Source organism: Camellia sinensis, chromosome 12 (genome assembly GCF_055761805.1).
Source record: "Camellia sinensis isolate YWXY chromosome 12, ASM5576180v1, whole genome shotgun sequence".
NCBI classification, from domain to species: domain Eukaryota; kingdom Viridiplantae; phylum Streptophyta; class Magnoliopsida; order Ericales; family Theaceae; genus Camellia; species Camellia sinensis.
In genome coordinates, this window is record NC_138972.1 from 116,273,724 (window position 1) to 116,285,753 (window position 12,030).

Here is a 12,030-nt window from a genome sequence, read left to right on the forward strand (position 1 = left end):
ACAGAGTCGTCGTCGTCGTCGTCGTCATCGCAGCTCGTCGGCGTCGCAGGGCAGCTCGTCGCTTGTCGGCCGATCGTCGCATCGCAGCCCCGCCTCCGCCTCTGCCTCCGCCCGCCGCCGCCTCCACCTCCACCTCCACCTCCGCCTCTGCCTCCGCCTCCGCCTCCGCATCCACCCGATTTTGTTGCCCCCTCCAGTCCATTTTTTCTTCTCCTTCTTCTTCCTCCTTCTCTTCTTCTTCTTCTTCCTTCTTCTTCCTCTCTTTTTCTTCTTCTCCGAATTCGAGCCAAATTCGAGTTACGAATCGGAACCGTTTAAAAAAATTTTTAAAAATCAGAAAGGTATTAAAAAAGTTAAAAAATTATCATTATTTATAAATTAAAAATATAAAAAATTAATTATTACATATTTTAATACAAAGACATGACTGGTACTACGGAATGATGGAAAGGCCGCCAAAGGAAAAATAAAATAAAACTAGGTATATATTTTTATTAAATTGGGGGTTAATGTTGGGCCGATGGGGGCTCACCACAGATCCCGTTTTGATAATCCGAACCATTTAATGTGTAGAACTTGTTGAGTACTATATGCCTGTAAAAAATCACGTTAATCGGATATGGATAGCCACATGATTAAATCAGCTTTGTATAAGCAATAGATGGTGTTATAGGTAACGGTTGACAAAAAACTAACATGATCAGATAGCTATCGATACTTGATCAATGTGATTTTTTCACAAGCATATAGTATTCGACGAGTTCTACATATTGATCGGTTCCGATTAGCAAAATGGGATCCGTGATGGGCCCACACAGGCGGAACAACACCATCCAATTCAAGCTCGAAAAGGAGGCAACCATTTTTCATCTCCTAACAGCTGGCTAGGTAATGTACGGGCTACTCAATCCCTTCTCCTATACACTTATTTATATAATTTTTTAATACATATTTTTTTATAAAAAGTCAAAAAGTTAACCCAAACATCTATATTTTTTTCCTCAAATTTTTGGTCCAAAAAGATAAAAAGTACACTTATTTATGACACCCCAAACAATCCCTAAGCTTTCTTTAAGATAAGAGTTGATTTTTTAACTTTTTAATTATTTTAATCTGAAGTTAAAAAGTTTTATTTGGGATAATTTTTTTGATTTTTTAAACTTTTGTGAGAAAAAAATAAAATAATTATAATTTAAATCTGACACAATATTTTATTAAACGAAAAAATATATTTTATCTTTTTTAATTAAAATAGCTCAAACCCAACCTAAACTTTCATGCCAAACAAGTTATTAACTGTTTCTGGATACTTTAGTAAGCCGAAGTCTGTGAACCAAAATCAAAGAGCCTTACAAACTCAAAATTAAAAACTCATAAAATTATACAGAAATTGCAGTTAAAGGCTGAGATTTATTAATGGTTTAATTTTACAATAATAAAGGTAAATATAAATTACTAATTTAAAATTCTAGACAAATTTATGATGACTTTTGTGAGTCTGTAGCCATAGTTGATTCACAAAATTAATAGAGAAGGTATTAATCAGTGTGTTTGGTTTGAGTTTTTTAGATTAAGTTTTTTGAAAATTGAATTTTTTGATTTTCATGTCTTTGTGTTTTTAGTAAATATTTTTAAAATTTTAAACTTTTTTTTTTACTTTTTTAGATGCATCTTACTTAGATGTATCTAAAAAGTAAAAAAATTGTGAAAAAATATTTTAAAAAATTAATACATACATAAAAATACAAAAAATGTACTGAATTCTTGAATTTTTTTTTGTGTTTTTGGTATTTAGTGAATTTTTAAAAGATTTTTTTTACAATTTTTTTTTTTACTTTTTAGGTATATTTATGTTAGGTGTGTCTAAAAAGTAAAAAAAATTGCTTAAACTATTAAAAAAATTCAGTAAAAACAAAAAAACACGAAAGATAAGAAAGTAGAATTTTCTGAAAAATGTTTTTTGAAAAATGAAAACAAACAAGCTGAATAATTCTATCATATTAGTGTGGTATTCACTATGTAAATATAGAATGAGATACAAATGTCTTACAAAGAATGAGTCTAACATGTGTATGAACAATAAGTTTAGGTGCACATGATGCAGGATCACATGTGAGACATACTTTTATTAAACATATGCGTCTCATTTTGTGTTTAGTTTTCTATGCACTTAAACTTATTGTTCATTTGAGTTTTGTAGATTTTTTTTTTCCCATCTCAATTGACTATTTTCACATGATGTAAGACTCACCTATTGGGAGACATTGGTGTCCATTGTGTGTTTGGTTTTTGTGTTTTTAACATTACTGAATACTAAATATTCTACCCAATAACTTACATAAGTGTGAGATTCATGAGAATTCTATGGTGTGTGATTTCCACGTCGATTTGAGTATTGTTTAAAATATTTTGTAGTTCATTTTGTAATTGGATATAATGTACATAGAAGAGCTGGATAATAAATACCCTCTTGTAAACGTAAGTTTGGTTTTGTTTTAAAAAATTTATCCTTTGAAAAATATTAAAAATTAATTTGATAAATATAAACACAATTATTAAAAAAAAATTTCAAAAATTATTTTAAACAAAAATATGAAAATGTTTTTATTTAATTATAATAATATATTTTTTTTATCAAATTAACTTTAAATATTTTTGAAAAAAACCCAAATAAACTGAGTAATACTTCATTAATGAACTGAACCCAAAACACAGATGGAGAAGGTGGGCTTAATAATTATTGAAAGCAAGCAAGCAGGGAGGACGTTACACGAGCAGCTTTATTTACTTTATAAATACAGAGAGACTTCCTCACTGATCCCTCTGCGCCTCTGCAGTTTGGTTAGTTGGTTGGTTGGTTGGTTTGGGTTTCGTTTTCACTCTTTGGGCAGAGCATAGCATTGAGTCCCAAATGGCTTCTTCTGTTTTCTCTTTTTCTCTCTTCTTCTTCTTCCTTCTCTTCTCCTTTACCACCTCTCTCCACCTCTGCACTGCCTTCTCCGCCCAACACAGCCCTCTCCGCCACCACCTTCGCCACCCTCGCTTCGCCGGACACAACTACAGGGACGCTCTCTCCAAATCCATCCTATACTTCGAAGGCCAGAGGTCTGGAAAGCTCCCTCCTAACCAGAGGATCACTTGGAGGAGAGACTCTGGTCTCTCTGATGGCTCAGCTGTGAATGTATATTTACCTTCTATTACACTAATTAGCACTGTCTCTTCACTTTTTTGCTCGTATGGTGGAGGAATCGTTCTGGGTTTCACTTATTTGGGTGTGAATGTGACAATGCACCTTCTATTACACTAAATAACACACTGTTTCTTCGCTTTTTTGCTCGTATGGTGGAAGAATCGATCTGGGTTTCACTTATTTGGGTGTGAATTTGACAATGCCACCTTCTATTACACTATTTAGCACTCTGTTTCTTCACTTTTTTGCTCGTATGGTGGAGGAATCGTTCTGGGTTTCACTTATTTGGGTGTGAATGTGACAATGCACCTTCTATTACACTAATTAACGCACTGTTTCTTCGCTTTTTTGCTCGTATGGTGGAAGAATCGATCTGGGTTTCACTTATTTGCGTGTGAATTTGACAATGCCACCTTCTATTACGCTATTTAGCACTCTGTTTCTTCACTTTTTTGCTCGTATTGTAGAAAAATCTATCTGGGTTTTGCTTATTTGGGTGTGAATGTGACAATGCAACCTTCATTAATGCCCTGTTTCTTTACTTTTTTCCTCGTAGAGTTGAAGGATCGATCTGGGTTTTGCTTATTTGGGTGTGAATGTGACAATGCAGGTTGATTTAGCGGGAGGGTACTATGATGCAGGGGACAATGTGAAGTTTGGGTTTCCCATGGCTTTCACGGCCACCATGCTTTCATGGAGTGTGATTGAGTTTGGTGGGTTGATGAAAAGCGAGTTGTGTAATGCGAGAGAAGCCATTCGCTGGGCTACTGATTACCTTCTCAAAGCCACTGCTCAACCAGACACCATTTATGTTCAGGTTTGTGCTTTCTCTGCTCTGTTTTCTTCAGATCTTTGTGCATTTCCTACTGTACAGAATGGGAATTACATTCATGGTTTATTGTGGAATCATTGATTCATAAATTATTGGAGAAGAAAAAAAAAAAAAAAACCAGAGATCTTAGTGTGCATTGGAGTTTTTTTACCAAACACATACATTAGTTTGGCAAACTGTCTCCAAAAACATGCCTTGATTGATATAATGGAAAAAAGAAAAAGAAAAAAGACACGTTTGTAATGTGTGCATTGGAGTATTTTTTTTTTTTTTTTTTTTATCAAACTCCTAAATTTGTAATTGTCTGCATTGAAGTTGTATTGTGTTTATTGTTGTTATTTTATTTTATCAAACCCATAAATTTATTTGAGGGACAAACTGCTTCCAAAAACACTTTTATGTAATGGGAATTACATAATGTGGTCTATTTGCCCAAAAAAAAACTGAAGTGGTAATATGGATATTGGTTTGTGTATAGGTGGGTGATGCAAACAAGGACCACGCTTGTTGGGAGAGACCTGAAGACATGGACACACCAAGAAATGTGTTCAAGATTGACAGAAATACCCCTGGTTCTGAGGTTGCAGCTGAAACAGCCTCTGCTCTTGCAGCTGCTTCTTTGGTGTTTAGAAGAATTGACCCCACTTATGCCAAGCTTCTTGTCACCAGGGCTATCAGGGTATATATATAGAATTAACAACTTCAAAACACTCCAAAAAAAAAAAAAAAAAACGGAGCATTCTGATAAAAACAGGGGAACTCTGTTATTTTATTTTATTTTTATAATGTGGTTGTTGGGTTTTTAGGTCTTTGAGTTTGCTGATAAGTACAGGGGTGTTTATAGCAATGGGTTGAAGAAAGTTGTGTGTCCTTTCTATTGCTCTTTCTCTGGTTATCAGGTAAAATCTTATGTTGTTTTTTTGAAAATTTTACCATTTTTTAATCTTTGATCTTCTTTTGATTTTTCTATGGTGTGCTGATTTTGAAGGATGAGCTGTTGTGGGGTGCTGCTTGGTTGCACAGAGCCACCAAGAACCCAATGTACCTCCAGTACATTCAAGTCAATGGCCAAACCCTTGGAGCTGATGAGTCTGATAATACATTTGGGTGGGATAACAAGCATGTTGGAGCCAGGATTCTTCTCTCCAAGGTCATATTTTTTTACTGCACCTCGAGATTTTCATTGATCCAGTAATTGGATGTGTTTTGGGACGGGGAGACAGATAGATTTGGGGTCATAAGATTTTTTACCCCAAAAAATTATGTAAATTTGTAGGAGGGGATAAATTTGCAAGTGATGTTTTAAGGTGTCTCAAGCTTTTTTTTTTTTTTGGGATAATTTCTGTCACACTCTTTATTTTTGGATATTTTTTTGGCTTCCTAAATTTTTCCAATTTTTATCACTTGTTATTTTTCTGCTTTAAACTGAAATTGAGCTTTGTACTGCAATTTTTCAGGCATTTCTCGTTCAAAAGCTTCAATCCCTCCATGATTACAAAGGTCATGCAGATAACTACATCTGTTCCCTGATACCAGGGACTCCCTCCTCTCAAGCCCAGTACACCCCAGGTCCCTCTCTCTCTCTCTCTCTCTCTCTCTCTCTCTGTAACATATATACATATATATAGAGGCAGATGGAGGTATATGATTAGTTACGGCTATTTTTACTGTTTACAGGTGGGCTTTTGTTCAAGATGAATGATAGTAACATGCAGTATGTGACATCCACCTCCTTCCTCCTCTTAACCTACGCCAAATACTTAACCTCCGCCCACAAGGTCGTCAATTGTGGTGGTGCAGTTGTCACCCCCAATAGGCTCCGATTCATCGCCAAAAAACAGGTATAAGCAAAAGAGGCACGGAATATTCTGTCATTAAAATTATTTTATCCTCCTATTTCAAAACACTCACTCATGACTATTTGATGTCTCAAAATTTTCACTTGTTGAGAATTTTATGTGATTCAATGATTATAAGTGTTCTATGATATGAAAATTCTTGACCAGAAAGAGATTAAAAAAACACTAACATATATTTTCACCACCCTCTCACAATATGAGTAAGACTCACCTCATTGAGAGGGGAGGTGATAAATGTGGTGAAAAAGCATAAGATTGATTTCATAAGCGCATGGTTATCAAATTATAGTTGTGACACTTTTGAATGTGTTACATTTAACAGGTGGACTACTTGCTAGGAGACAACCCCTTGAAAATGTCCTACATGGTAGGGTACGGTCCAAGGTACCCTCTGAGGATCCACCATAGGGGATCATCTCTACCGTCCATCGCCACACACCCGGGAAAGATCCAATGCTCATCCGGGTTCAACATCATGAATTCCCAGTCCCCCAACCCAAACATCCTAGTGGGGGCCGTAGTTGGTGGGCCCGATCAGAATGACCGATTCCCCGATCAACGGTCAGATTATGAGCAATCAGAACCCGCGACGTACATCAACGCACCGCTTGTAGGAGCACTGTCTTATCTTGCTCACTCATTTGGGCAGCTCTAAAGGGGCCTCATTGGTGTCTCTATTTATATGGCTCGAGTAGTGGTTTTGGGGTTGAGACCCAAGGCTCGAGCCCCTAACGTTGTGATGAAAGTGTTATTTACATAGCCTTGTTATTTATTTATATAGTGACATTATTAGGAGGTGTTTAATGTAATGTATTTTATGGCTTGAGTGTGAGTTTCGTAGCCGAAACGGCGTTAGTGTGTGTAAAAGGTTGTTGGTCGTATCGTGGTCTACTGAGCTTTTATTTTAATAGCATTGGCCACAGCACAGGGCTGCTTTCTGCTTTCCTGTGTGTTTTTTTCTTCCCAGCTTTGGGAATTGCATTGCAAAAAATATGTTTAGTTGTGTTATGTGATTTCGATATTAGGCCATGTTTGGCTTTTTAGTTATTATTTAAATGTGATTTTTAGTTATTATTTAAATATGATTTTTTTAAAAAAATAAAAATTATAATATTTTAAGAAGATGAAGAAAGATAGCTAATCTAGTGGAGGGAGGGAGAGATTGCTGCAGATGGAATGGAACCCTAGTCCATGAGTCCGGGCTTTACAAACTCCAAAACAAGTGGCTCGAAAAATGTGAGGGTCTTTGAAAACCACTGTAGTTATCATTAACCAACAATAAGGATAGAGAATTTTAATTTCAAAATTTTAAAGAGAGCTTAACGATAGAGAATTTTAATTTTAAAATTTTAAAGAGAGCTTAATGATGTGCTAAGAAGAAAAAAAACAAAAAAAATAAAAATATAAACACACACGTTAAATCACATGTGGGCCTCCCCCATTACTACATCATTAGAGCTCTTTTTAGAGTTTCAAAATTAAAATTCTCAATCTTTATTCTATTAACCAAATAGTATAATGTCTTTAAATGAATATTTTATCAATAGGATTACATGTATCAATTAGAATATTATTAATATACCAACTAGTGTTATGTTATTATTATTTATTCTATCTATTAATTAAATTATAAATATTTAAAATTTGTAAAATTATATTACACTAATTAATATATTAGTTCATACGTATAGTCTTATTTATATTTTATACCGTTGGTGAGGGCCCCAATATTTGACCGTTGAAAGTGAGAGAGACAGGGTGAGAGAAAGGCGAAAAAAGGGGGACGATGATACGCTATTTGCCTATTTGCTTCGATGTTCATAATAAAAAGCAAAGCAAAGCATTCGCAGAAACACAGATAGAGAGGATTTGTGGTGTCTCCAAAAAAGCTGCGGAGTGCAGACGTGCCAGAAGTGGGGGCCTTCGACGACGTGCCTGCCTTGGCAGCTACTTCTCAATGGAATGGGGGGATACTTCTGTTCGGACTGGATTGTACTGTTGGGTTCGTAGAGGTTCACCACAGGTTTCGTTTTGATAATCTGAACTGTAAATGTGTAGAATTTGTCGAGTACTATATGCCTGTAAAAAATCAAGTTGATCGGATATCGATAACTATATGATCAAATCAATTTTGTATTAAAAAAATGGGACGGTGAATAAATTAACGGTTGACAAAAAACTGTTTTGATCACATAGTTATCGATATCCGATCAACGTGATTTTTTACAGGCATATAGTACTCGATGATTTCTACACATTCACGGTTCAGATTATCAAAACGGGATCCGTGGTGGACCCCCACGAGCCCAACAGCACGATCCAGTCCGATCTCAGACTAGACAGAAGCCATACCCAAACAGATCCCCTAACCAAGCCAAGCCTAAGAGCAACTCCAACACACTCAACTTTTTATTAGTTAATGTATAAAAAAAAAATATTTTTTATTTTATTTAATTATTTTAGTTATTGTGTTCTCCAATCACGTTCTTTATTTTAACTAATCATTTAAACTAATTTAATTAATTTTAAAGATAAAAAATATTATTTTTTAATATTTTACTAATATAAATTTGTAATAATAATAAATTTATCTATACAAACATACAAAACTTATACAATGAAGAGAAAAAAAATACAAAATACAAAATAAGATATTTCGTAATTCATCAAAAAGAATTGAAAAAACATATAAAATTACTACAAACACACACATAAATATATATATATATATATAAAATCCCAAATCCAAGACATAAATATATAAAAATCTAAAATATATACATATATAATTGTTTGGAGAGCCTCTGGGGCTCTTATATTATAGCCATCAAAAAAATAGGACGGTAAAGTAGCTAACCCAATAGCTAGCCCATTAAATCTCAAAATTAAATTTATATTAACTAAATTACTTAACAAGTTTTGTTTAACTATCCCCTTAAAAATACTCTAACGTGAGGAAAGATAAAGGTATCGATTGTCCAAAAATTTCCTACTTTTTGTATCTAATAAAACAGTTGTATATATATATTTTTGAACCCATAAAACAGTTGTATTGTAAGTGCATGTCTGACTTGTAGGATTATAGAATATGATTAAAATTGTTAATCTATAGTCTCACAGTTTTATATTTAATTATAAATTTTATTAATTGAATTATATATTTGACGGATATTTTATTTCACAAAATTAGTAAATTTTTAATATTGAGAAGAGTTAAAATTATGGTTCATGAAAGAAAAAAAAAAGGATAGATATAGAGTAATACTATACAAATAAAAAATTCATATATAATTTTTATACATATTGATGCGGGGAAAAATTAGTAAAACATTCCTCTCTAACTTTATGTAGTAGGAGAGGTCAAAAATATTTTTTTTATTAGTTAAGGTTCTTTAACATTTTCACAGAGAAAATTTGACTTAGAAAAATTTTACTCGATTCAGAGAAATTTCACCTGACTTAGAGAAATTTCGGCCTCGACTCAGAGAAATTTCAAAATTTCTCTAGTATGATTACAGAGAAATTTTGAAAATTTCTTTGTGAAAATTAAAATTTCTATGAGTGGGCCAAAATTTCTTTGAGTCGAATTTTCTCTGTAGAAATTTTAAGGGACCTTAACTATTATGAAAATATTATATATCTTTTATTTTATAAAATCTTAATATTAGGGAGTTTAAAAAAAATTTCCCTTAATGTGGTTCATTGTAAACGATTCACTTTAAAACAAAACACATAAATTTATTTATAATAATGACAATATTATATCATTCTTATCAAACTTTTTATATAAACTTTATATATGTTTAGTATTTTCCTTCCAATATTAATCATTTTAATCAAACAAGCCTAAACTTACAATTATTACTCAAAATATATGTTCTCAAAAGAATGTAACCATATGCAGCTAAATACTTTTTAATCTTATATCAATTGATAAAAAATAAAATAAAATAAATTACTTTTGAATTTGGATTGTGAATTCAGAAAAGTTGAAATATGCATTACATTTTGGAAAAGGTTTTATTCCAATCTAAATTGTATGAGTTCCTACAACCCAAAGAATGTGTGACGCCCCCAAATTTTTTTTTTTTTTTTTTTTTTTTGAAACGTCATAAGATTTTAAATAACAATAACTTGCTAGATAAAATTTTAACTACTAGTTAGGAACTTTTAAGTTCTTACAAAGCCAAAGTCCAACGACAGAATAAAGCTACAAGTTCACACACAACGTCACAACATAATTTAATCCTAATACAAGGGATAACAGGATTTTATTCTGACAAAATATTGACTCTAAGTCAGCCAAGGTTCGATATTGGCAGCAGCTCCAATTTCAGCCTCAGTCCCTTCTTCAACATAATCTGGCATGAAACGCCAGGGCAACAAAATATATGCCATGAGTTTTGCAACACAGTAAGAAAACGTAACCAACCTACCATTCTTTTTAAGAGACAAATAATAATATTCTAAACATGAGATAACAATATAATTATACACAGAAATTACAACCATTAGAATAGTTTCAGTAATTTTAATAATTTAGGTGACACTCGAAACCTCACCAAAGAGATTTAACTCACCAACCACTAAGCATGGCAACGGTTAATTTGAAACCCTCCCTTGGTCAAATATTTAAGTATTACCAACCGTAACTACCAGGAATGCCCACGTCCGGAGTTATATACCCAAGTAGTGGCATCCGTGGTCTGCCCCAAGGAAACGGTCTGCCAGGGGTAAGCAACCTCCCTGTGTGCCACCTGCACATCTATCCATATTCCAAAACCGAATACCGAAAAGGATTCAAATAAGTCCCGTGCCATCTTAGAGTTTCGCAACACAATTTACGTGAGAATTCTCAAAACCAGGGCTCACCCTGAACAACCGGTGTTAACCGTCAACTCTTAATTCCGTACAGTCTTTAAACCAAGACTCACCCCGAACAACTGGTATTAACCGTCAATTGTTAACTTTGTATATGTCGTTAATCATTTCAGTTAATTTTGATATTAATCACAAATAATTCCAAATTTTTAATCACAAGTAATGTTATACCAACTCATTAAAATTCCCAATCATAAAATATTGCATGTGTCACATAATACTAAATAAACAATTTATTTAAACCATGGTATGATATAATAACTTAGATACAAGAATTAAACCCTAAACACACACATGCACAAATTTTTGATTTACAAAATTAGACTAGCATAATATTAAAGTGGTGATTTTATTTTGTCCAGAAAAATTTTCAGAGTATAAACCTTGCAAATAAAATTATAAATACATTACTTATACAACTCTAAAATTCATATCAATCTACAGGATACTCAATAAACATGTTATGGTTATTTTTCAGAAAGATTTTTCCAAAAATAACTTATAAATAATTCTAAAGAAATTCCAAGGGTGTTTATGACACAGATTTGTCACATTTCCTTACATTAATTCCATGCTTAAATTTATAGATCAAACCCATAATCTAAAAATTTATCATGAAACTAGACTTCTCAAATTTCATCTTTTAGTTAGAAATTTCCAGATTTGGCTTAGTATAGAATTTTAAATAAATTTTCAAATACATGGTAAAATCTGTCTCACAGTTTCAAATTTAGTTAGAAATTTTTATAAATTCGTAGAAAGCTCGAAAATTGTTTCCAAAAATTTCTGGATAAACTAGACATCATTATCAACAACTTTGTAGAAGAAATCATCTCAAAAGTCTGAGTATAAAATTGTCTAAAAATTCGGGTAACATACTGGCAGATTCAAGACAGATTATTCTCAACACTGTTTCAGATTTAGTTAAAAATTTGTATAAATTCGTAGAAAGCTCAAAAATTGTTTCCAAAAATTTCTGGATAAACTAGACATCATTATCAACAACTTTGTAGAAGAAATCATCTCAAAATTCTGAGTATAAAATTGTCTAAAAATTCGAGTAACATGCTGGCAGATTCAAGACAAATTATTCTCAACACAGTTTTAGACAATGTATCAAATGTACATAATCGGAAAAATTTCAATTATATAAAAAAAATGAGAGGGTTGAGGGGGTTTTCTTACTTAGTAATAGAGTGACAAAATGGTTGAGAATTTTGGCTTCTTTAATCTCCTATTCTTCCTCTCCTAACACCAAGCTTGGTGGC

General features: G+C 33.0%; 1 protein-coding gene across 1 annotated transcript; it reads left to right on the plus strand.

Moving 5' to 3' along the window:
- Window positions 1–2,720: 2,720 nt before the first annotated feature.
- On the plus strand, window positions 2,721–6,826 carry GH9B13 (glycosyl hydrolase 9B13). Its single transcript, XM_028223055.2, has 8 exons — window positions 2,721–3,181; window positions 3,801–4,007; window positions 4,501–4,701; window positions 4,829–4,921; window positions 5,011–5,172; window positions 5,480–5,591; window positions 5,700–5,863; window positions 6,204–6,826. The coding sequence occupies exons 1-8, from the start codon at window positions 2,912–2,914 to the stop codon at window positions 6,534–6,536; spliced, it is 1,542 nt and encodes a 513-aa protein (XP_028078856.2). The 5' UTR covers window positions 2,721–2,911; the 3' UTR covers window positions 6,537–6,826.
- The last annotated feature ends 5,204 nt before the right edge of the window (window positions 6,827–12,030 follow it).

Bases quoted from the DNA above. Each gene is read 5' to 3' on its own strand.
- GH9B13 (XM_028223055.2), top strand. From the start codon at position 2,912: ATGGCTTCTTCTGTTTTCTCTTTTTCTCTCTTCTTCTTCTTCCTTCTC. The intron at 5,173-5,479 runs GTCATATTTTTT...GCAATTTTTCAG, and splicing joins CCAGGATTCTTCTCTCCAAG to GCATTTCTCGTTCAAAAGCT. The intron at 5,864-6,203 runs GTATAAGCAAAA...TACATTTAACAG, and splicing joins GATTCATCGCCAAAAAACAG to GTGGACTACTTGCTAGGAGA.